A 26,094-nucleotide genomic window follows, 5' to 3' on the forward strand; every position below is an offset into this window, starting at 1 on the left:
GAACAAAAAGGGAGAGGGAGAGAGAGAGAGAGAGAGAGAGAGAGAGAGAGAGAGAGAGAGAGAGCACAGAGAAATCCCTAACCCTTGGTTTAAAGACAATATTCATTTATTGCTCAGAGGACGCTTTTAAGGAAGCACAAGGAACTCAAATAAACTTTATTTTTCTCCCCACGATTCCATAGGAGGGTTATCAAACCATTAAAAAAAAAAATCTCTCCAATGATGTCCCAATATCACTCTGTTTTTTTTCCTTTCAGTTCAATGAAAATCTAAATGGAATACTAATTATATATAAAATTTTATTTTACTTTTAAAAAGTTTTGTTCAGCTGTTTCATTATCATCATTAACATGCTACCAAGGGGCTAAATTCATGAATTCCAGAAGGGGAGGGGGAAATCACCCAAACCCTGGGTTTCTAAGTAAGTAAAACCACATGAAAAATTAATAGGGAGGATCCAAAACCCACGAAACAGGAGGTAAACGAGATCACCAGATAAATAAAAAAAAAAGGTTTAAAACAGACTCACCATATTTACAAATCCCATTAAATTACACATAAATAAATATATACAGAGACGTGAACACTGATTCCCTTATAGAAGTGTGGATTGTGTCATCAGAGGAAGTTCAAGTGGGCACCTTGCAGAGACAACTTCTACAACTGAAGACAGGACATAGAACTTCTGTATTTGTGTTCAAGTTTATTCACAATACTGATAAAAATGTCATTATCCTCTTTGCCTTTTTTTTAAGTATGGCTACAATCTGAAGTATGCAAGGGAAGGCGATGAGTTAGTCCCATGAAGCTCATATACTTTTTAAATTTTTTTAACGTTCTTTTTTTTAGAAAAAAAAGTTTTAATGTTTGTTGTTGATTTGATTTAAAAAAAAAAAGGTTCACAAACGCGACAGAACTTTTCTTTGCTGGCTTCAGGACCTGTTCTGTTCTTTTAGGCTCCAGATGAGGGAAAGGGAGTGTTGGTGCTGATGGGGAAGTTGAGGCAGGGCGCTGAGTAGGCAGCGACTGCCTCACTGGCAGTCGAGAGAGCAGTCCCGAGGAGAGAGAGCAGTCCCGAGGACCGGGGACGAGGGGCGGCGCGGCAGCGCGGCGTAGCAGCAGCATTAGGAGTGACTGGTCCCGGAGCGGTCACCTGCCGGGTGGGGGAAGGGCGAGTGGGGGCGCGGGCCGGTGAGGCGGGTGGGCGCGGGGTGGGAGGAGAGCCTCACTTTCTGTGTTTCTCTTCTTTGTCACTGCTTTTGGCGCTGTTGTCCGTGTGGCTGTTGGGGTTGTTGCTGAGGTACATTTTGTCCATGGCCTTGAGGGCCTCGGTGAGATAGTTCTGCAGGGCGGTGACCGCTGCACACACCGCCGGGCTGCCGAAGCCATGGGAGATGAGGTTGAAGTGGGTCAAGCAACTCTGGATGCCAGGCTCCAGGATAGGGTTGGGCCGCGAGTTCCCCAGGGGAGATCGGTCCTGGGCCAGCAGGTCAGTGAACTCTTTGCAGATCTGTCTGCATTGGGAACAGAGAGCAAGGTGAAGCTCCAGTCAAGCCTTAGAGGCAGAGGAAAAAGCATCTCTCCCTGCACTCACCTCTGCCACCTAGGCCCCACAACCACCTTCAGGACCCTAGACCAGGCACTCAGAAGGATAAAGCCTGTCACAGCTAAACCATCTCTCCTCCCTTAAACTCAAAAAAGACCTTCCCTTCTCTCCCCACCCCCACCCCTTAGGCACAACAAACTTCTGCCTGGATCTTTCTCATTCACAGCAAACACCCTGAACATAGGAAAGCATATTACGGGCTAGGGCTAGATGAGGACAAAGTAGAGTTGCGCCGGAAGTTAGAAACACAAGTGTCCCTCTTCAGGACTGTAGAACCATCAGTTTTGCTTTTCAAAATATCATCGGAGTTGACCTCCCACACCTCCAAAGGAACCACAGTCAGAGGTGGTGGACTGATGTCTGCTCTCACTGACCTTCAAACCAAGTGAGCTTTGAATTTCGACAGAAAGGCAAATTTGGTTTTTTAAAAACAACAGTGGGGCTGGGGAGAGAGCTCACTGGGTAAAAGCTTGTCCTGAGTTCGGATCCCCAGAACTCATGCAAAAGTTCAACTTGAAGGCTTCTATCTTCAAACCCAAGACTGGATGACAGAGACAGGGGTGCCCCAGTGATTTGGTGGTCAGCAAATCTAGTAGAAAATGTGAGCTCTCTAAGCCGGGCGGTGGTGGCGCCCGCCTTTAATCCCAGCACTTGGGAGGCAGAGGCAGGCGAATCTCTGTGAGTTCGAGACCAGCCTGGTCTACAAGAGCTAGTTCCAGGACAGGCTCCAAAACCACAGAGAAACCCTGTCTTGAAAAACCAAAAAAAAAAAAAAAAAAAAAAAAAAAATGTGAGCTCTCAGGTGACAGACTGTCTCAAAGACCCAGGAAGTCTGGCTGGCCCTGGAAGCCAGCTCTAGCAGGCCTTCCTGCGATGGTGACCCAGGAAGCAATGGCACCAGGCCAGAAACCATCCCACCCAAGCCTCAGCCTCACAATTCCCTGCTACAGTGCCATCGACGCCAGCTTTGCATAATTAAGGACTTCTAAACAAGCCTTCTAAGTTTCCAGAAAACATATCAAGACAGTCATTTTCTCTTCTATCTGGAGAAGTCTAATTCAGCCCAGGCACCTATGGGAAGATAAACTTGGGCCATCTTGAAACCTGTTTGACAGTTTCCCTGTAGGCTAAAACTACAGGTAAGTGTGACTGTGATGCTGTCTGTCTGTCTCTGCATGTGTGTGGGGGGGGGGCGGAGGGGCTCTTTTGAGGCTAGAAGAGAATGGAAAAATGGAATCCAGATTAGAGGTGAAAGTAGGGCAGTTTTGGATGGCACATTTTGCAGGTCCCGCCTTAATCTTTGCTCTTGGAGAACATGCTGATAAAGACAAAATGTGGACCTAGGTGAGCCTGGTGGGTACCTTTGAGGGCTTGACTCTATTTTTTTTTTCCCACGAAACAAAGCTGTCACAAATCCACGCCCTTTCAGTGAAATGCCTGCCACATACCACGCACACTCCCATTCATTTAAAAGTTAGCAAATGAGACAGAGACTGGAGTGAGGGGGAACACAGGGCGCACACTGACAGTACACAGTCTGCTTCCTCAGGGGAAGCAGACTGTGCTCATTCATGTCTGTGTCCTGCCTTCAGTATTCCCAGCAAAAGCTGCTCCATAAGAATGGAAAAGAGAAGAAAGCATAGGCTAAGATTCTTTCGGCAGCGAGCAGCCTAGACCCAGCAGAGGGAGACGCCTTACTTTGTAGCCAGGAGCATGTTTTTTCTTGTCACTTGCTCATTGGGATCGGAATGTTGTCGGTTGAGAAATTCCGCTACTGCTTTGGCAGGAAATTCAGTTTCGCACACGTACCCAAAGTCCCTGGCTAGGTGCACTGCTTCTCCTGGCAAGAGGTAGGAGGAGGGAAGAAGTAAGGGCCAGAGAAGGAAGGAATTGGGATCAAAGTTCCCTTTCCTCTCCACGCCCAACTCCCTTAACTTTCTTCCCTAAAAGTTGGAAGGAACAGAAACCCCTTGTTTTCTTACTTTAGATATTTCTCCTCTGTGAGACCTGGAGACTGTACTCACCCGTAAAAGTGCCAAGTTGGCTTACAAGGTCAAAAGGGTTTGAAAATGTTAATCCTCCCTTTTCGCCCCCTACCCATCCCTAACTAGTTTCCCCTACTTCCGTTTGAAAATGGCCCCGCTGTTCAAACTCACACCTATCAACACATTCATCAATGATGGTTCATAATTACTCCTCGAGCTTTTCAGCAAGGGAACAACTGAGAGTTTACATTTTAACTTGATCACATATAATTATCTGTTCATCCAAGCCGATTAACCAGGAGGATTTGAGGGTCACTCCACTGAGTCTGTCTGTGTTGTTGATTTTCGAATCTTTGGTTTTAATTTCCTGAACCAGTTGGTTTTTACTGCAGGGCTTCCTGCCATTAGCTCCAGCTCCGGAAGAACGCATGCGCCAATTAGAGCATCAAAGCCCTCTCCGCAGAGCTTGTTTCCATAAAATGGAGCGGATCACAAACAATAACAGTTCTCCAGAAACTGCCTCCCCACTGCAGCTCTCAACCCCCAGACCCAGACCAACTCTCACACTCCATCCTCAGCTGCCACCACCATTTGCATGATGTATAATTTGGGGGGTAGGATATGAATAGTGGGTTTTCTACAGACTACCATTATTTTAATATAATGTAGCTGTATTTGAATTTGGGGACCTGAACAATGGCTGGGGTTGTTTTTTTTTTTCTTTTTTAAATTACATTATCATCATATTCAACACCATTTAACACATGGAAATCATAGCATTCCTCCTCAGAAGCATTTGTTTCAGATGCTTTCTAGAAACTTCCAAAAAAAACTTGTATGCAATGGCAGTATCTTCCCCAACACACTATGCAAATAAGATAAATCTGCCTCACTGAAATACGAATGCAGGCCTTAAAACTGCCTGGGAAAAATAAATCACCATCTTTTTATTTTACTATTAACATGAGCTATAACAGGCCACAAAGAAAAGCACAAGAAAATCATGCATTCGCCCCAACCCTGAATCCCAACCTTACACCAAGTGAATATCAGAAAAAGATAGGAATCTAGGAGGCAGGAATGTGAGCAGATTCTGGCGACAGGTTTTGTATAACTGGACAGGGATGGTGTTTTGGCTTAAGGAATTTGGAAGGGCGTGTGCTAAAAACCTGTCACAAGAAACTCTTTGACAATGTGTCTGCCTCTTTTTCTCTTTCTGTATCTGACCATCCAAATTCTAAAATTGCTCACTTTCTTCCCCTCCTGGAGAGAAAGAAGCACAGTGAAGCAAAAGATAAGAAAGTGTATGTTTAGAAAACAGCAGCCTACAAGGGCTTTGAACCCTGAGCTTTCAGGATGGTCTTAAATCAGGTTGCAGGTCAAAGATTCCCAAATTAATTCAGGAAATAATGGTCACGCATTTCTCAAATGCAGATGTCAGAATAACTTAGGTGATTTACCGCTGAGCTCTTTAGAGGAGGCAGGAACCCAGGGAGTGTGTAACTCTTAGATCTGTGCACTGTTTAGGTCAGATTTGTGCTTAGGACAAGGCAAGTTTGTGGCAAAGAGGAAGAGCAACATACAGGCATGAGTGTATAGAAATAGGTTCTGGACATTTTGTTTTGTTTTGTTTCTTGTTTTTCCTTGACACCCCAGAACTCTGCTCACTTCCAGTTATAGTTATATTCTATGGAAAGGTGAAACCATCCAAGTCCACAAAACACACTCCAACATCTGGCCACTAAATATTATCCATTTGCCCAGACAACAATTCCCTTCTAGTTAGCAAGTGGATTCGCTTACCTTCCACTAGAGATGTAAGCAGGGTAACATTGGCAGCTTTGCGTCTCCCTGCTGGCAGATTTAATCCTATTTTATCCAGTTTTTCTCTTAAAGATCTTCCTCCATTCTTAGACTTCGCTCTGTTTCATAAACACGTGGAGACAGGGATTTAGAAAATACTGACCTGCTCTTCGTCACATTAAAGCCATTTTGAATACTTTCTGAAACATGTTCTTAAAAACTGAGAGGCAGGACCCCAAGGCAGGGGACAAGAGCCTAAGGAACTAACTGTACAGAAAGATCATAGGAGATAAAGGATTGTCCAACTGTAAAGCTCCCACTGTGTTCAGTTACAGTTGCAACTACTGTGGCAGGTTGGGAGCTTTTCACTTTCCAGTTCTCTGAAGAACAACACACACACAGAGACACACATACACACACACACACACACATCTGAACTCTAGAGTTGGAGGTATTCTTGAGATCAGCTGATTACTGTGTGTTTTCCCTGTTGCTACAAGAACATAAAGCCCAGTGGGGTCTTTAAATTGTCTTCACAAGGTCTGCTGTTAGGTCGTTCCCAGCAACCAAAGTTATCATCACGCTCACATTTCATGCTCTGGCTTTGGTCCCAATGGGAAATGCATCTCGACAACTGTTTACACGCCACATCAGGAGCGTAACTGGAAATGCCAAAAGGATGAGGGCTGATAGCAGCCTTCAAAAGTCTCCCCGATTTCAGAGACAATAGAGGCACCTCTAAATAGATGTCTAAATAGACTCCCATAATCAGAAAGTGGTTAAGATAAATTGTTTAAATAAAACAGCAAATTAATTAATTTCAGATTTTATTCCCTACTCAAGTGGTTCTTTAATTGTGTGGATTAGATTATACTCCCTTAGGTAAGCAGTCTCCGATATTGGTGATGGGGGAAGGGGAGGAAAAGCAGAGGGCAGAGAAAGATCTGTGGCAGTAAAAGAGCTCAGGGGGAAAAAAACCAAATGACTGAGCGAAAATGAGAGTTGCTGATATTCTGCAAAACCCTCTAAGGGGATGTAGGTGGGCTGTACTCACCAAGGCCCACCTCCAGGAAAAAAAGTTAGACAGTGAATTATGGTCTCTTATGGAGAAGATAGTAAGAGACATGCTTTTGTGGTCAAAACTAACAGTAAGCCTACAACTCACACCGTTGGGTAGACTTCTAAGATGGAGAAGGACACACAACTGGCCCTTATGAAATTTTATCTACTAAAGGGCTCACTCCACCTCAGAGAGGTGAGAATCCTGTGTTAACGGATGCAGTCCCCGAGAGCGACTACATATAATGACTAGAAACTGGAAATGTGCCCTGAACACTGCCTGTCACATATCACAGTAAATCAGAACCCTCAAAAGCCAGCGCCTCTGGGGTTGGGGGTAGGGGATGCCTTCAGGAGGGAGATGCCAGCAACCAGGGTAGGAGAAGCATGCAGCAAGCTGAAGTCATTCTCTTGCTTTACTTGGGAACCAGGCTCCACTCAAGGGTGGCCGGTTCCCATCAGAGACCCTACAGTGTGGTAAGGCAAAGCAAGGAGCCCAGAAGTTTTCCTGAGCTTGTAACCTGTGCGCAACCAGGGAAAAGGCAGCTGCACTGCGCCCCATGGCTGTCAAGGCAGGGATTGAGCCCATAGCAGTGAGAGCTGCGCGTGCGTGCTGAAGAAAGCCGAGTCCCCGGAGTGCGCAGGCGCGCCGCCTCACTCTCCCCCCCCCCCACTTCACTTCTAGTCCCGCCCACATGGCTCCCTTCTCCTCCCCGCCCCTTTTCCTGCCAGCGTGCGGGACAGCTACTGCCCCGCGCAGGCGCACTGGGGCGCATCCGCAGGGCGGGGCGGGGCGAGGTGAGCGGGGCGGGGCGAGGTGGGCGGGGCCGGGTCTCACCTCCGCAGCACTCCGCCCAACAGCGAGGCGTTGAGACACTCGGGCGGTGAGAGGCGCCGCTGTACTTCCGCCACCGTGACCTTGTACTTCGAGGTGGAGCTGAGGAGCGACAGGCGACCCGGAACTGAACAGAAGACTTCGTTGGGGTTCACCACGCCACCGAAGAGGTTGTCCTTGTTGATGGGGATGGCGGAGACGGCGTTGCTGTTGGACTTGGACAGGGACACAGGGCCTGCGGAGACAGACGCGCGTGTTGAGGGACCGGCCGACCGCGCGCTGCTCAGCTCAAGAATCCCGCAGAGGCTTCCTGCCATCAGCCTTGCTGCAAGCTATCTAGAGGTGGCTGGTGCTGTCGCTACTCCCGGGACTCGCGGAGGGCTCCGGAGAGATGGAGACGGTGTTTGTTTGGGGGAGACAGCGGGTGGGTTTCATGTGCAAACCCCAGGGCAGGGTTGATGTGGTCCGGGTTTTGCGGACGAAAGGCTCAGTGCGGAAAGAAATTGCCATTAAAACCAGCGGATAGTTTCGATGGCTGCAGCAGCCAGTAAATGAACATTCCATTTAGCTGACTGGCAAGTGGCGGATTCTGTTGTCACACACAACACGAACGTCTTTTCATCGATAGACCCTTATGTTCCGTTTTGAAAGACACACGGGTTTGGGAGATCATTCCAAGCCCAGTTTTGAACGGGACTCAAGAATAGGCCTACAGTTGAACACTAGGAATGCATCCTTTTGTTGAGCAAATACTAAATGAACCCTGTCTGCCTAAGTCCCTTCAAAGGGATGGGGGGTAGGACATACAATCAGTTAAAACCATAAGCTCTTCATTGTTGGACCTACCATTGTTAGAAAACAAATTCAAGCCAAACGAGGGGTCCATTTCTTAACACCAATATAATTCAGATGCATCGGCAACCATTTAAGTACAAGGCATTTGAGTCTTAAAATTCCACATGGAGACATATAATAATAAACACACAGTCTCATCACAACGCTTCTCATGTTTTTTCTGTTATTGTTATTGTTTGTTTTGTTTTGTTAATGGGGATATTCTAGTCATATGGGGAGGTGAGGGCTCTAGGTTTTGGATAGATCACTTGTGACATTAATAGCTCTGGGGAGGCTAATAGAGACAATAGGAGTTAAACGAACTCTTGAGAGATTACTAATAAAAGAGCCAATTATCATGTCGACTTGGAAAGAGCACCTCTTAAGATTTATCCCTTGCACATCTAATTTGACATGACAAAGACTTCACAGATGCAAAAATGAAACTTTAAACTAGCTAACAGTATACTTATTGGGGTTAGAAATGAGAACATTTTCTCTACCATCGTCCTCTGGTGGTGCCTAGAACCCTGAAATTATTTCCCCCATAACAACAAAAAAATACTGCTACTGCATTTAATGCAAGAAACTTTATTTCTACCCACTAAGCACAATGCAGATGATAAATTCATTCAAACCATGTAACACATTTTTGACAATTTCTTTTCTAAATACGTAGGTTAATAGTGGCATCTTCAAGATGCTACTTTTGACCAAAAGCTAAATTTTTGTTAACCCAATTCTCCAAGTTTTAAAGCCCTGAGACTCCATCAAGAGACTAGAAACAAAATCAGAGAGCATGCAAGTTTTCTTCCCCCAATAGAGTGCTTTTTTTTCATCTGTCTTTTCATTACTATTAAATTATTTGTATTATTTCAGCTTGATACACTTTTTAACCCTCATGGCCTTTAACTCCACACAATGAATTAACTATGAAACCATTTCCAAATTGAAATGCCACTTCCAAATCAGGTCAACTATTGCACATTTCATTTTGTCCAAATATGATTAAACTAAATTCAGCGCTGAAATCGCGATCAGAACAAAGCTAGCCTGTTGCCATTACCAAGATCCCGAAAGCCGGTTCTTTAAGCGCTGTTCTTCTATGCCTATTTGCTAATTCTGAGCCTTTAGGAAATCCTATTTGAAAAAAAATAAATACAGCCCGGCAAGTTCTTTTAAATAGCACTCTGCCTGTAAGGACATGCTTGGAATGCAGAAGGAAATGGCTTACCTTTCTTAATTACAGTTTGATCTGGGATGTTAATACCCGGGTCTTCTACGTGCTGCAACAAAAGGATACACATGAATGTAAGTGTATAATCAAAACAAAAGGAAATGAATATTCCCTGGAAGGTGGGGGAGGGGAAGGTGGAGGATGGGAGTGCCCCTCCCCATAATGACATTTATATATAAACATCTCATCTTGGCTTACTGAATTTAGAGGTTTAAAACTCGAGAGGTTTCACTGTACGCCCACAACCCATTTCTCCCTCCCTTCCCCCCCCACCCCCGCAGATAATCCACGATGAAGAGGACGGGAAGGGGAAATAAAACTTTCTTTGAAAATTAAATGAAGTTTGGGAGTTCCTAATCTTTCTCACAGGCATCTCAACCTTTAGAAATGCACCTAGCTTTAGCAGCTCTAAGCAGCTCAGGAACCTCGGGGATCCCAGTGTCCAGGCAGCCAAGGCCAAGGAAACACAATAGAAGAAATGACAGGGGCAGGAGCAAGAGCAGATTGTTGGAAACCCTGCAGGTAACGCAACAAAGCACCAACACACACACACACCCTTCACTCAAGGAAAACTAGAAGCAATTTTCTTCAAAAAAAAGCTGCTGCCTACAGTAAATCTGGCAGGAATGTGGAACTATGGAACTATCAGGGACAAAAACCCTCTGAGGCTGCCTTCCCGTTGTCCAGCAGCAGTGTGGGGCGCCCCCCCTTTCTCTGTCTCTCATCTCTCTCTCTTTTTACAGATGGATGGGTATACATGTGCATGTGTGCATGTGTGTGTGCTAGAATCAAAACGTGATTAGAAAGTAAAATGAAATCATGTTTTCTAATGCAGAAACTGACAGGCAATATAATGTCTGGCTGTGTTTACAAATTAGCACCAGGGTTGCTGAGAGAGAAGATTTCGCAATCGTTACCAAGCCCAGGCATTGCCATTTAAAAAACTATTACTTCCTTCTCTAGTCTTTGTCCAACAATAATACTGATTCGAACATTTTCCATTCTGTCTTGGATTTATGCTCCTGTTAATTGTGCCTGATCGCAATGATTCCGGGTGGATGGTACTAAGTTGCTTTATTACAGGTTTTATTATACTCAATGCTCTCATTTGTAACTTGCCTAAAGTGCTTCTGGATTTAAGTATAATTAAATTGAGAAATGTTCAGAAATGACTACTGCTGCAGTTCGTGTGTTTTAACTATATGGGGAAATATGATCCCTTTATGCATGCACCCTAAACCCGTAAAGTAAATGTACTGTGGCATAATACTTTTATTTCTGTTATTTCTAGCTAGACCTTGTCCAAACAGGGAAGACTGTTAAGTTTAAAACCCCACTGAGATATTAATGATTAAATAATTTTCACCATTGACTTGATTTTCTTAAATATTTAGCAGTCATTCTTATTAAAAGTTAACTGTGGCAGCAATGAGAAAATTGAAAACAACCCTTTTCCTGACCCAAATTCCTTTGAAAGATCTTTTTTTTTCCTTGAAAGGTGGGGGAGGGTGGGAAGAACAGCAACTGAGTTTCTTGTTTTTATATGATCATTTGGTTAATTTCTCCTACTGACCAATTTCAGCACAAAGAGTGACCACACAGCTATTAAGAATCCCCACCAACCACAGGATATTTTTGCAGAAGTAAACCTATTTCCACTGCACAGGCTTAAGATACTATTTTGCTATTGGAGTGTTCCCAGAAAGCAGGCAAAGAAAAGAATTCAGAGACCCTATGAGAACGAAAATTAAAATCATCATAACTTCTAGTTTTGTTCAAAATTAATTTTATGAAATATTGCCTCAGATTCACTAAGCATCATTTTCTAACAACATATAAATATGAACACACACACACACAACACACACACAGCTCACTAAGCCTTGCATTGGATCAAGTGCCTACTTTCCTGTGTTCCATGCAAGGCTGTTAAGCATAACTAACAAATTTCAGTGATTAACTGGGCTAAATGAGAGAGGTAATAAATTTTCTATTTTCCTGTAGAACTTCAAGAACGTTTTAAATCTGCCAGGCAATCAGGTAAGTTCATGTGGCCGTTTTCCTTACAATCTAATTCAGCAATCATTAAACTGTCAACAGACATACCGCTGCTATATTTGATGCAGTAATTTGAAATAGCATTTAAGCAAAAATCACATCCAGATACATTTCCTTTCCAAAGAAAGGAAAAGTATCTTTAAGAGAAGCCTTTACAGCGATATATATATATATATATATATATATATATATATATATTCTAATTCCATTTCAGGAAGATTGTGAGAAAACCATAAATTTATAGAGCTGAAGTTGAGATGCTGGCTGCAATTTAATTTTAAAAAGTATTTTCAAATTATCAATAGCCTGAATTACATTGTAAACAGTACATGTGCTGAGGCCGTCCTTATTTAGAAATCATTTTAAACCGCATTTATTGATAACTGAATTAGAATTCAACGCAGTGCCCAATAGTCTCCAAACATTTAATTGAATATGCAGTGTAGCAGATTCTGATAGGCGTTGGGAACCTAGCTAATGATTTATGAGGTCACCACTTAGCACCCCCAGGAAGAGAAGAAAGCTGCATTTTAAGGTCCCTGTGCTTGGATTTGCTACTTGCTTCCCTTTGATCAGGATAGGGGAGGCATAACTTCTGGGTTTCACTAATGTTTATAAAACCCGGTTCAAGGACCTTTTTCCTGAGTCTCTCACACTTTCTTTTACTTTGTGAGCGCCTTTGAGCAGCAGCTCTCTGGGCTAAATTTAACCTCTTTCCTAGAACAGCGAGAAATCCCCACGACACATTCAGCAATGGAATTAAATCCTCCCCCACAATCTACACAATTTATTGTCACGGAGAGAGACGCTACAATGAAGGGTGACAATCGCCTGATCCATTTTTGTGTTGCCTCGAAGTGGTGAGCCAGGCATTGTTGTGCGAGCCCCAGGAAGCATTGTTCTCAATTACTTTTTCATTTTTAAATCCAGTGGTTTAAGTGAGTATCACTTCCAGTCCCAATTATTATTATTGAGGAAAACCAAGGCCCCGCAGGCCTGGGCTCCAGGAAGCTTCCGGGAGGGCAGGTGAGCCTAGGGCTGCGTTCCCTCCCCGCGGCCCGCAGTACCGCCTCTTACCGGGACGTCCTCGATGGCGTGAGGTAAGGAGTGGATCGGGAGGTCCCCGAGCCCGGAACCGAGCCCGTGTGGGCCGTGCAGGAGGTCCTCGTGCCGCCGGTAGTCCCTGCGAGGGTCTAGGCCCGACAGCTGGTGGGGTAACCCCCTGTGCGTGTGCAAGAGCCCAGACTCCTGGCTCTGCCTCTGGCCGGGCCAGCCCGGGTGCTGCGGCTGTGGCTGGGCGTGCAGGGGGTTCAGGCTGTAGGGGTCGTTGACGTGGGAGTAAGGATCTTGCGACTGAGGGTAGATGGGCTGGTAGGGCGGGGGGAAGTAGGGAGGCTGGAAGTCGGCATTGGGGGTATGGGACAGCGGCGGGGCGCTGGTGTAGGGAGATTGACCTACAGTGCCCAGCTGGGGCAACCGTGCAGTCCCGTTGCTGGTGCCGTCGTGACGGTCCTGGAAGAAAGCAAGACGAAAGGGAAAGAATAAGAAATGAGCGCAGAGTTAGCTGCCCCCACTAAATCCATTCCCCAAGCCGGTGTGGGGAAATCGCCCATTCCCCTCCGCAGGACGCTGGGGTGGGGGGTGTCTACGCTACATTTGTTCGCATTGGAAAATACCCAAGAAGTGGGGCAGGCCTTTCCAAAACACGCAAAGAAATCAGAATATGTAAATCTGGGGGTACAGCACACTCTCCCAGACATTCTTCTCCAAGGAGGAAAGGAGATGCAAAAAAGATGTCCTGTAGTATAGCCCTTAATACCCGCAGTACCAAACCTCCCTTAAGCAAAATTCAAACAGCCACTAAATATTAAACAGCAGAAGCGGCCTTTGCTTTTCCCGGATCTGAACCTGTCTGCCATTGCGTTATTGTTTACTCTTCCTTTAATCTGGAGGGGGAAAATCATAAACCTTCAAAGACTATTACCATTTCACGACTATTTAAATAGAAACATGTTTCGCACAGGGGCCGTAAGAAAGCACGCGTTTAAATTACCAGCTTAAAGGCTTTAACTGCATGGTTGAAGTGGGGCGGAGGGGGGGTCTGTCTTTTCCGCTTCCTCTGTTAGGAGGTTTTTACACGGCAGGGTTGTTTTATGATATGAATGGGGAGTAAGGGACGCCGAACCAGGGTTTAAAATAGAAAGATCTGCCTTACCGGGTTCTTTTTAAAAGAAAGAGGAGCACCCCGGAGCGGAGGCCCCCGCCCCTTCCACCCCAGCCCCAAAGGGCAAAAGAAACCCCTCACTTTACGTTCAAAAGCAAGCCAAGAGTGGGTTCCAGAGACCCGGGACCCTCCAAGGTTCAGCCTCAAGGCCCCGGGCTAGGGGACGCACCGGGGCGTCTTTCACTCCCCTACAGACGGATTAAGCATCAGATGTGGAGAGCGGCTCTGGAACAAGCGAAGACACAAGGAAATAAAGAGGAACCAGGCGAGAAACTGGCCCAGGGAAAGAGCTGCGGGGTAGGTTTGCGTGAGCCGAGGGGTCCAGCAGGGACAGGGTAGTGACGACGCGTTGGGTTTGGGGGATGGAAAGAGCCAGAGTAAGGAGGAAAGGGGGATAGGAATGCAAATGGAAAGAGTTATCCACAAGGAACCGGGCCGAGAAGCCCTGGATCTCGGGCAGTAACTCGGCTGCGGGTTTCGGGAACAGAATTCCTAAGGAAACAGGGATGGGTGGGGGTGGGGTGGGACTCACCATAGCTGAAAAACTGTGAACTAACATCTGCGAAGAGTCTGGGGTAACCAGTCAGGGTAGAAAAAAAACAAAAACAAAACAAAAATGCCAAAAACCACCACGCCTGGAGCACCCGGCGGCCCGGCGGCCCGAGAGAGCCCCACACAAAAGACTCTGAGAGCCCCGCGCCACCCAGGACTCCAGTCACCGCGCGGACGCTCCCGCGAGCGCCGGAGCCCCGCTCGGATCCATCCGAACTTGTACCACCGAGTCGCGCGGCGCCTTCAGCTGGTCAAACCCACGATCCTGCCGCGATCGGTTAAGATTCAAAGTTCTTTAAGAAAAAAACAAAAACACCAACCAAACAAAAAATGCAAAAAAAAAAAAGAGAAAAGTGTGTGTGTGTGTGTGTGTGTGTGCGTGCGTGTGTGAAGTGTGTGTGTGTGTCTGTGAGTGTTCCTTAATCCGTGTCTCCCCCTCTTTTCTTAGCGGCGGCTTCACTTCAGCTTCTAATAACCGCGCTGGGCAGCGTTCCTGGAGCCTCCTAATAGCAGATATTCATGACTATTAATATTACACGAATACTTAATAAGGGAAGAATGCCTGGAAATCGAGCGTGAAGCGGAGAGGCAACTCGCGCCGGAGCCGGCTCTCAATGCAGTCATTGACGGGAGTCTCAGTGTAGCAAATCGGAGGTGGGGAGAGGGAGCGCGAGAGACAAAAAGCGGGCGACGGAGGGAGCGGGCGAGCGTGCGGGGGGCCGCGGCGCGGCGTCTGGCGAATCACAGCAAAGGGGCAACATTTTAAAAGGTTGCAGGGCCTGCAAAAGTGAAAGAGAAAGAAGGCGAGAGAGGGAGGCCGAGGGGCGAGAGCGCGAAGAGGGAGAATGTGTCTGCGTGCGTGCGCGAGAAAGAAAGTGTGGGCGACAGGAGAAGAGAGGAGAGGAGAGAGGGAGGGAGGAAGGAGGGAGCTCCGGGGAGGAGGAAGGGAGGGCAGGAGGGAGGGAGGGGGAGGAGGGGGCCGAGCCGGAGCGGCGGAGGGGGAGCCCGCGGGGGAGGGGGAGGGGAGAGGAAGCGAGGGAGGACAATCGGACCTAAAAGGCTGGGGCAGACCTCGGGATGGAGCGGGGGTCGCGCGCCGCGGGCTGGAGCTCCCGGGACCCGCGCACGGCTGCCCACCGGGTTCTGCGTCTGGGAGGTGCTTCCCGCCGCTCTCCGGCCGCGGGATTCTCTGCTGCGCGGCGGGGCCTGGGACTCGGGACTCGGTTGCCCGCTGACGCGCTGCTCCTCCATGACCAGCGTCCCGCCTGAGACCGGTCCGCCCGCTTCTCCAACCCTTGTCTTCCGCCCAGTCGCGAGTTGCCTTCCCTAGGACCTCGGGGCCGTGAGCTCCTCGCCTGCGACTGTTCTGATCTCGCCTGGTCCCTGGACCCGGTTCCGGGAGCTGGAGCCCGGACGCAGCCCCGGGCGCGCACAGACGCGAAGCGGCCCAGCCTAGGCGCCTCTGGCAAGGGCTCGCGGCTCCCGGCACAAACCCGTCGGACTGGCTGGGCCACTCCCGCCGACACCCCCTAGATGACAGGGCTAGCTCTCCCCGCGCGTCGCCACTGCCAGTCTGCCCGCCCGGTTGTCGGAACAAGCGGCACCTCGCCTCTTGCGTGTCCCTGCAGAGCCTCAGCCAGATCAGACAACTCCAAGCCCGCTCGGAAACCCGAAATCCCTGCTCTAGCGCTAGCTAACCCTCCGCCACCAAAGTTGTTCAAATTGCCCAGACTTTTTTTTCTCCTTTCCTACTCCATTCTCATCACCCACCCACTCTCACCCACCTCCAGAGTCTTTCTGGGGGTTCAAATTCATCTCACCCCTACCCCTCAAGACCCCTTGGGTGTGTGGAACCACGCGAGGGCTATCAACCCTCCCACTCAGGACCCCGGCAACCAGAACTGAGTTTTAGGCTCCAAGAAAGTAAAAAAAAGTCTCCAGGCTGGGGAAGGAACTCAGAACTCTAAGAAACGAACTGTTCTAAGAGAGAATCAGTGGTGCCTAGGCCTGTCGGCAAAAGGCACCCTTAGCCTCTAAAACAAAGTGTCTGGTCCTACGTGGGCTCCCCGCGCCCCTCGTGGCCCGCCACAGGAGCCCCCAGAGATGCGCAGATCCTGATGGGGTGCCACCTGGTGTCCCATCCACCTGGTTGGGGATAGGAAGGGGTAAAGGGGGTGCCAGAAAGGAGAAAGACGCAAGATAGTATAAAAAAGGAAAAGGGGAGGGAGTGGGTGACACTTCCTTCACACAAACCCAGTTCCTGATTTCAAGACAGAATCCTTGCCTCTGTGCCCGCGCACAGACGCTTCTGCCGGAATCCCCAGCTCAAAATGCCAAAGGGAAAAGAAATAAAGCAAAAGAAGAACAGCAGATGTCAAGACTGCTACATATTTATTTGGATAATCACGGGTCTCCCATCCCTCCTCTGCACCACGCGCTCATCAACTCCTTTCAATGGGGTTTGTAAAACCAAGGTCGAGGCCCGGATCCCTGCAAGCGGAAGGTTCTTTTTCCATGCCTCCCTGGCTGTTTCAAAAGTCATGCTCTGGGGCCCTGAGTTTTAAAATGTGTCCCCAAGGGGAGTGCTCTGTGGTCCCAGCGGACTCTCGAAAATCGGAGGTGATCCACAGTCACGCCAGGATTCTCAGGGTCCCGCAGCTAAGCGCCCGCAGGCACAAGTTTCCCCCTGACACAGAGAGGCCGGTAGTGTTTCTGCACCCAACCACCATTGGGGTGTGTCCACCCCATAGCTCGGCGGGAGAAACTGCTTAGAACTTCAAGGAACATAGGACCTAAGGAGTGAGCCCAGAGGCTGACTTGAGGGCTCCCAAGTCGAACTCGCTTACAGGAAGGTGCGGCCCAGGTCAGAGCGAAGTGTGTGGACCCTTCTCCAAATGCAAGAAGGGAACCTCTTTAGAAAGAAAAGAATGAATGAAAGAAAAGAGAATATTTATCTCAGGGAGTGGGTGAAAGGGGGAACATTTTCTTTTTTCTTCCTGCTACTGTGGGTGCCCCCAGATTCTTGCTCAAGAGACACTGGAGTGCGCAGGCACGTGCCTAGTTGCCAGCAATTGTTTAAAAAAAAAAAAACCACAAGCTTGTCTCTTAGTTCCACTCCCAGGCAAACCCAAAAGTAAGCAGAAAAAAAGGGGGGGGGCGGAAAGTGGGACACGAGCTTCAAAGGACAAAAGTGAAAGAAGCAAGAACCATGTCCACCCTCTCCGGCTTCTCCCCCGTGCTCTTCGGGTGAATTCGAGGGGCGGGCGCAGCGCTGGTGAAAGTTTTTTCCACCCGCATTTCGCAGCTAGCTGCGTGGAGAGGAGGAGGAGAGGGAGGGTCGATCTCTAAGCCAGTGGCCGCAAGAATGACTGAGCCGGCGCCGTGCTTACCTCACAGTCTTCGTACTTGATATTATCCGTCAGTTTCCAAAGCATTTTCATGGATCGGCGTGATCGGATTTGCCCCTCTGCGCCTCGCACCCCAGCGGAGCTACTCTCTAGGTTAGCGCAAAGTGCGGGCTGCGGGCGGTGAGCACAAGAGGAGGAGGAGGAGGAGAGGAGGAGAAGGGGTAGGAAGGAGGAGGAGGGAGAGGAGGAGGAGGGCCAGGAGGAGAAGGGCGAGGAGGGAGGAGGAGAGAAGGGTTAGAGAGCTCCCGTGTGCGCTCGGAGATCTCCCTCTAATGGTAGAAACTTTTCCCTTTTCCTGCTCTTCACCAACAGCCTAATCGCCTCATTAGCATATCAACAATAGTCCAATTGCTCGCCAGGACCACAATCTGCCGCCGGTCGCTCAGACCCAGGTATAAAGGCCTCTTCAAGCCGCGAACTTGCTCCCAGAGCAGACGCCCACATGCCAGCCTGCTAGCCCAATAGCTCTGCCCAAAGCTCCACCACCCTCCCTTGCTCCAGAGGCCCCTAGCCCGGCCCAATTTCATCCCTTTTCCCTTCGCCTGTCTTCGGATCTTGCCAGCCAAAGATGCCTTGGATAAAGCTCCGTAGTACGCAGGGTACCACCGGCGGCGCCAAGAGACCAACTTTTAGTACCCCCTACCCCTGCTACTACAGCCGCCACTATCCGATCTGCTTTTCGTCCCCGTCCGATTTTATTAGAAACCATTATCCCTTTCGCAATGAATCGTAACCACCAAACCAGGACCAGCAAAGTGACTCCAGGATTTTTGCCCAACTGGAGATCGCCTCCGCTTGTGGCTGTTACCCCCTCGGGCTGCAGCGCCCTGGGAGTTTTATTAGCTTTGCGCTTTCCCCCAGGTTGGAGATTCTGCCAACCGGCTCCGGTGGCTCGGTTGGGGTTTGCGATCTCCTAATTGCTACGTGTAAAATAAAAGTTGTACCCTGAAGAGGTTACTCGACAGCTACGGGGGTTGAATGATTGTGCTCCCGTTTGTGTGAAGCTGGAGCGAACTGACAATTCATCGGGGTGTTTGGGCAGCAAGGTTTCCCAGGTGCAGCGTGGACAAGAACATAATTCACCGCACAGCCACTTCTGAAGGGAGCCAAAAAGCAGAGAGCCAGGAGCGTCTGAGACTCTCCGTGCCGTGTCATACGTGCATCAAAATAAATCATTGGGAACCAACTCTTCCGGTGCTAATCGGCTCCAGTTTTCCCAAGATTCTCCTTTTTAATTAAAGAAGGACGCGATCTCATGATTTGATGTTACTAACGCCGGCACGTTGGCGGCGCAACGGCCGGCTGGTGAAGAACCCAAAGGAGACACCCCCTTGGCCAAGTTGACCACTCCCCACCCTCCAGTTCCACTCAGGGGCTTACTCGCTCCACCGGGGGTCCCTTTCTCCCTTTTAGTAATTATTTTAAAACTAAGAAAGAAACCCTTAAAGACTTTAATGTAATAGTTTGATACACAGGCATTTCTCTGGCTGAGTTTCCTCACTAGCACTCTAAAAAGTATTTTCGTCTGTCTTTCTCCTCTTAATTGTGGAGAACTGCTCAGCAGCAGCAGATCTTATCAGAGACTTCTGATTCATCTGGTTCTTTTCTCTTTGTTTCTTTTCTTTTTTTCTTTTTGTTTTCCCCCCAGAAAATCTCTAGGCCTCCCCTATTATTTCTATAGTGAATCTATCATGGGAGTGAAAACTTCGCCGAATCCAAGCGTTCAGTAACAGGTGGAAGAAAGACAAGAGAGGGAAGAAGACCACCCGAAGTTGAAGGGGAGCAATTCTTCTTTCTTGAGATCCTACCTTGCTACACCCCCCGCCCAAAAAAAAAAAAAAAAAGCCAGAGTCAAGGCCAGAGGTGACAAGGGAATTCTAATGACTGGTTCCTTCCTAGATATGACTTCTCATAGTTAAGCAGTTATTTGGCTGATGGGTCTAGAAGCTTGGCACCCCACTCCGACCAGAAAATGGTCAACATTCCAAACCAAACCCCGCAAGGTTTTCCCCAAGGCCTGCTGAGCAGCAAAGTGGCTTGAATCCTGGAGCTCAACCTCTGGGAGGAGCCAGTACCTCCACCTTCCCAGAGGCAGCGACAGCAGGGTGCCCTGTGACCTGTAGGCCCGCTCCTAGGCCTTCGAGCATGGGTTTTTACATCCTGCGAACTAGGACTTGCCAGGGTGCTTGAGGGAACTCTTAAGTTTCGCTTTCTTTTCCTTCCGTTGTGACCTAGAGGGAAAGGCGTTTTTTTTTGGGGGGGGGGGGTTAGAACCTCTCCTAGCTAACCCTCATCCCCTCCCCTTTTCCTCGCTGCTCAGTGCCCGGCAGATTTCTGGCTCTAAACCAGCTCTGGGCTACTAAACTGTTGTTGTATTCCCGCCAGGGGCACCATTGACGTGCAGATTGAGGCCTGGCAGCTCAGTGCCGCCGCCGCCCGCGGTGTGGGCACCGATGAAAGAAAGGCTGGGGAGAGCAGTCGGATAGCCGGATAGCACCCCCGAGCCAGGCGAAGCTCATGCTTGCACGGGCTTCATTACTACAATCCATCTCATTGCAGTCAGTGCCGCATCTGGGCAAGGGCCCTGGTTCCCTGGGACAGCAACGCTAAGCCTGGAGTTAGGGCTGAGGATGTAGGCCTGACCTGAGAAAATGAACTCTATCTCGAGACAGTGACACCAAGGAGAAACAAAGAAATACCAGGACCAGAATTATCTTCTGTCTGACCGTCAACATCCATAGAGTCGTGGGGGGGAGGGGTGTGCTAGAGTGACCAAGCCTGGTGGATGTAGTCCCGTGGAACTCAAAGCCACCAGCTCCAGCCTCTTGTCAAACTGTAAGGCTCTCTCAGCAACAGGCCTTGGACTCCATCATTCCTGAGGCCTGGTCCCAGCCTCAGCCGACCCTGGGTGATGGGCATCTTCCCATGCCTTGCAGAGGTCTTCAGAATTTACTGAAAACCATCCCAAGCTTCAGCAACCAGAAGGAGAGTTAAGCCCACACCGTGTGGGGAGAGCAGGGAGTGGAGCTTTAGCATTTTGGCTTGGAGTGGGACTCCCATCCTTAAAAAGTCAACCTAAGTTTGTGGAAGGAGTATTATTTAGTAGTTTGGACTAGGGAGAGAGCATAAAAACATCCACTTGACAAATAAAAGTAAAAAATATAAGAGGAAAACAAACGCAAAGCTTCCTTTCTCCAACTCCTGGAAATATAATGAAGACACCTCTCAGAACTTTAGGGCGGAACTCTCAGGCAAAAAGAAAGAGGGAGAAAAAAAAAAAGCAAGCCAAACTCCAGGGCCTTGCCCTGGGAGGAGCAAAGTTTTCAGCTCGGGTTTTTCTTTGGGAAGGTCTAAGCCTTTGGTTCAAATTGCCCCTTAAGCTTGTGGCTTACAGGATCTCCTCGCTCTAACCAGGCCTCTGTTGGCTGGGTCAAAAACAAGGCCCCGCGGTTCCTATTATGAAATCCCCGACCGGGGAGAGGTGGCATGCTACTTCAACCTGGCTGGAGCCTCCCTTGTTTCCCTGAAAGGAGAATGTGTGGAAACACGTTCCCGGGGCGGGCGCCGGGGTCTGTGGCTCAGGAAAGGCCAGTAAAAGGCGCCTATCCGCCTTGGGGTGTCCTCGGTCAGGCAGGGTTACCTTTAACAGGCTCTAGTGCTGAAAATTGCAGTCTTTATTCACCACCCACAATTCTGTAGTCCAAGAACCAAAAACCCATCCTAGGAAGTCGAATGAGCGAATCGTTAAACTTTGGGCAAACTTTTAAAAAGTGTCTCTCAAGAAAATGTCACCCGGCTCTATTCAGTCTTCCGGAACCCCTTTCACCCACCCCAGAAGTCCCCCAAATGCAGGGATACCAACCGGACAGGTGAACCAGAACCCCACCCGGTCTCGCAGCCCTGGGGTCTAAGGGCGAGGCAGGCACAGCCAAGGGGAACCCACACCTCCAGGCCTGCGTCCCTCCCCACTTCTTAATTAGTCATGCACCTAAGTTTCTGTTGGGGTGAGGGTGGGAAAATGGCTGGAGATCAAGCCACAAGTGACCCCAGGGGCCACCTGTGGAACGTGCGCTGGACTTTTCCCCGGACTCCGGCCCGGAAGGCGGCACTCTTGTCCCCCAGCGCTGAGGCTGTCGCCTGCGCAGGTTTATCCAGTCTTCTGTCTCCTGGGAGCACTCTTGGGCGCTGCCAGGCGTGCCTCACCAAGGACTCCCCTGCCCAGGGCCACGGAGCTTCTTCTCCGCCTCCCCACTCCCGGCCCCCTCCTCCGCTCCACCCCCGCCCACCTCGGCCCCAGCCAAGGCAAACCCCCGTACCTGCCAGTCCCCCATTTTGGCAAGTATGGACATCGCGTCTCAGCGCTCCAGGCGACGGATCCCCGCCGGGCATGGGCTGGAGGGCTCTGCCTGGCCCGCTCCCTGGAATCGCTTTGGCAAATCCTCCTTTTTTTACCTGCTCACCAACATCTCACCTGGTCATAAAGAACTGGGTTGCTACCTGCCGACGCATGCGCGCTGGCCTAGGAATTTACTCCGCCAGCCCTAGTCCCAGCACCTCTCAGAGCTGACCTGGGAAGTGATGGATTTATAGCCACGGCAATCTCACCATCAGCTCCAGCTTTTCCCAACAGCCCTAACCCGCTTTCCCGGTCAGTCCCTGGCCAGTGAACCGGAGCCAGGGACTGGCTGCTGAAGGCTGCTGAGTCCCACGCGAGTGTGAGCGCGTGTTTGAGCAGTCGTGTAGTGGGGACGTCTGCAAGCTCATTCCACCTTTCCCTTGGCCCCGGAACTTTTGGGTTAGAGGTGGGGGATGGGCTGGGGGGGATGGGCCAGACCCGAGGAAGGGCCCAGACCTAGAGTCGGGGCACACCTGGACGCTAGTGATGTGAAAGGGTCCCCACCCCCTCCTCCTCATCCGCCCACGGGCTTCAAGGCACGGCCTGCCTTAGCGGATCTGGCTGCCACCCCCAGGGCGGCCTCCGCGGTGGATTCCAGATCAAATGTTGCTCAATAGGTGAAGATATTCGCAATTCTGCTTCATTTCTGTCTCTGAGATTTAGTCTCCTTCCATGGGCAGAGGAGTCGGGGGAGAACTACAAACACACACATGCTCTTTTATGTCGGAATATTTAACACTTAAGTAAAAAGCCCACCAGCCCACGTCCACGGTTCCGGGTCCATCCCCACGCCCCAACGCCCCATACGACTTCCGGGCTCTTTATCTTTTTCATTAAAAACTTTTAAAAGCGAGAGTGGGGCGTTGGAGGCTCTGGGCTCGGCAGCTGAGGTTTTAGGGTTGGGGTTTGCTTTCCCATGACAGATAAAATCGCTCAAGTGACTTCACTCCTGCTTCTAATTAAAGGGGAGTTTAAAAGAAGCCACAGGATTTGGGGCTCCCATCTTGCTCATCTCGGTCAGCAATCACACCTGGCCAGGAACGAGGCAAGGAGATTCGCCCGGGGGTGGGCGCCCTGCTCCCACAGGGAACTGCGGCAGCCCAACTCCCCGGGAACCATGAGATCTCCGGTTATACGGAGCTCAGGCCTGGAGCACCTGGGACAGACCCAATCATTCTCCCGTGGCTACCACCGCCGAGACTTGGGAAGGAACAAAGAACCGGTCTCAAACCATTTCTCTGACAAGTCAGCGAATGTATGTAAAAGGTCAGCTGAGAACGGCAGCGCGAAGAGACGTCTCCACCCCAAAACTCCTCCTTCCTATCCCGTCGGGGAGGCAGGTCTAGATGGTGCACCCCGCTTGAGTGTCAAGGGGAGGAGTGTTGCTGTCTCTCCTTGGAGTCCCTTCAGCATTTTAATCGTCCCTTAATCTGCTGGCCTTTCATCTCAGTGCCGACTTTCTACTTGATTGGAAACTTTCTTGAACCTGTCTTAAAACCTTGCTCAACAAGTTTGTTTGTAGATGGAGTTTTTGGGTTGTTTTCCCTTTATTTTGTTTTAGAGACAATTAATAGTCAAAAGGTGTCTTAAACTCATGAATGTCTACACTGAATCTTCCCTTTTTGTTTTTATTTCTTGTTTGTTTTTTCAAACAGGCTGAACCCCCTTTTTTTAGTCCAGGACAGACGTGGAGGCAGTACTTGTAGCTCCTTGTGATTCCCCTGGGGGGCGCTGTGCTCCTTTACAGGTGAGCAGTGATTACCGATCCCGGCAGCCTTACCGGCCCCTAATACAAATGGAACCATCGCGCACCCCCAGAGTGGGCCGGCCCTGAAACACCAAACAGGATTGTGCCAGGGTTGGGGTGGACCATGAGGATCTCCATCTTCACCCTGGTGTTTTGTGTTGGCGATGCACGCAGGAAGAGGCAAGCAAGGCTGTCGGTGGTGGTGTGTACAAAGTCAGTCGCTGCTCAGAGCGGCCAGGGAAACTGGAAATCAAAGAGCCTGAGACTTGGAAAGGAGAGTCTTGGGGATCCCTCAGCAGAAGATGGAGGGTGGAGAAAGAAGATCGGAAAAGAGAAAAGATCTAGAATTTAGCTTTCCTGTAAAACTTCAGTTCTGCCCTATTCATTTGTTGATTGTGTCTTGGGCAAATTTCTGAAGTTATCTGAAGCTCGGTTTCCTCATTTCAAAGTGGGTAATTGGTGAGAATTCAGGAGAGGAGCCTGAGAAAAATCCCTTCAGGAAGTTACATGACCTTTGCCGAGCGCTGGAGAGTCTGTCTACCTAGCTCCCACAAGGAGGTCCAATCCTACCACTCCAAACACAACTTGAATTCATAGTACCCCCAAACCAGTTCAATTGAAGACGAGGCCAGCTCCATTTTAGACCCCTCCCAGGACTCCCTCCTCAGAGTCCAGTCCATCCAAACTTTTGCTGAGTCCTGTTCCCCAAACACCAGCTTGCAACTTCACAGCCTTTCCATAATGTACCCTCTCTCATCTCTCTTCACCCATCTGGCCGCAGAGGGGCTTGAACACCAGCAGTGCTCAGGACAGCATTGAAGGGCTGACCTGAACCGCTCCCCCAACGTCCCTCCCTTCCCCGGCTTCATCTGAATTTAGGCTTACAGCGGCTCTCCTAGACAGGCAGCAGTACCCGGTACTGGAGCTGGTAGACTCCGCAACTAGTAGGGCCTTATGACTTAGCACCACACTGCAAACTTTCTGTGCGCATCCAGAACGCGCTTTCTGGGAAAGGCAGAGAAGACCGAGTGACAGGTGGCATGCAATTCCAGCTGCAGGTAGAGCTGAGTTGGGGCTCTGCCAGGCCTGGGGTATCAAATACACAGGAATCCATTTCTCTCTCCTTTAGCGCCACCAGCCCCGAAACCGCAAAAGGAATCCCCCAACTAAGATTATTCTGTGCACCTCATTTTCATCCACCCCGGGGCCACCATGACTTCTCATTTGTGTCTGGGGCAGTACTTCTACCGCTGGCCCCTGAAGCTCCTTAAAACTACTTGCGAATCTAAGAAATCTAGATCGAAGACTGAAGAGTCGGTTAACTCTAAAGTCGCTGGTATGGTGACCTGTGTGTGGTTCGCTTTCCCCTTTGGGGATCAAGAATCAATGAGCAAGTCCCCAGCACCGCCCTCTCTCCAAGCAGTGCCTCATCTTTCTGGTTGCCCTTGGGCCAGAGAAAGTTCAACTCAACTTTGAATAGTAAACTAGTTCTTAGGGTCCCGAGTCAGGAAAAGAGAAGGGAAAAAAAGTTGGGGGGAGAGGAGAGTTTTCCCACAGTACCTGAGGCCTTCATTGGAAGCAACGTCTCCAGGGCCCCAAAGCCCTCTGGACTCTCCAGAAGGATTAAGGCAAAAGAAGAGGATTACAAAAAAAAAAAAAAAAAAAAAACCACACAGGAGAAGGAAACTACCGCTTTGCAAAGGTGCCTAGGGAGAAGATGCTGAAACGAGGACTTGCGACCTCGAAGTGCATTTGGGCGATCTTATATTGACGCTCCCAGATGTCAGAAAGAGCCAACGTGTGCAAAAGGCCCTAGGTGTGCACCAGAGGGAAGGAAGGGAATGTGGCCTGAAGGCTGAAAGAGTGCGCCGCCACTCGGTGGAGACCTTTCACGCCAGGCCTCCGGGCTCTCTCTGCCCTGGGCGACAGGTGCAACTGTTGCCTCGGCCGACGGCTGTGCCAGGGCGGCTGGTGCACTGGTGCGGAACCACTATCGGAACGAGTTTGTGCTTCTGTTTACAAAGCAATCCTGCCATCAAAAGAGGAACAAAATCACCACTTATCACACCCTGTCATAAAGTGATCTGCCCGGGAGCGAAACTCTGCAGAACCGCGTGGTGCTGGGGGAGGGCGGGCAGACAGAAGAAAGGGGGACTAACCTCCTGTAAAATAAATCGTTTGGCCACAGCGAGCCCCTTCGTGTCCTGCCCTGTCAGACCGAGAAAGAACCAGGGTACCTCGGCTTTGGAGCTTAAGGGGGAGAGTTTAGGGGGCGCCTAGGATTGGGCCTGGCAAGGTGCAGCGTTTTCTTTCCTAGCTCTTTGGGAATGAGCCCACCTGCTGTTCCCTAA

The 26,094-nt window shown here is 49.6% G+C and overlaps 1 protein-coding gene across 3 annotated transcripts; it reads right to left on the reverse strand.

Annotated features, from left to right (window-relative positions):
- Positions 1-1,070: 1,070 nt before the first annotated feature.
- On the reverse strand, positions 1,071-21,949 carry Tfap2a (transcription factor AP-2 alpha). 3 transcript variants are annotated; one of them, XM_057787795.1, is made up of 7 exons: positions 21,917-21,949; positions 12,495-12,929; positions 9,357-9,408; positions 7,292-7,523; positions 5,395-5,513; positions 3,305-3,446; positions 1,071-1,514 (listed from the first exon to the last, which is right to left on the reverse strand). In XM_057787795.1, exons 1-7 carry the CDS (start codon positions 21,947-21,949, stop codon positions 1,226-1,228), a joined length of 1,302 nt encoding a protein of 433 aa, XP_057643778.1. In that variant the 3' UTR covers positions 1,071-1,225. The 3 variants fall into 3 exon arrangements, with proteins under 3 accessions (XP_057643778.1, XP_057643776.1, XP_057643777.1); XM_057787793.1 differs by lacking the exon at positions 21,917-21,949 and adding an exon at positions 17,583-17,683; XM_057787794.1 differs by lacking the exon at positions 21,917-21,949 and adding an exon at positions 14,174-14,256.
- Positions 21,950-26,094: the final 4,145 nt, after the last annotated feature.

Source organism: Chionomys nivalis, chromosome 13 (genome assembly GCF_950005125.1).
Source record: "Chionomys nivalis chromosome 13, mChiNiv1.1, whole genome shotgun sequence".
NCBI classification, from domain to species: domain Eukaryota; kingdom Metazoa; phylum Chordata; class Mammalia; order Rodentia; family Cricetidae; genus Chionomys; species Chionomys nivalis.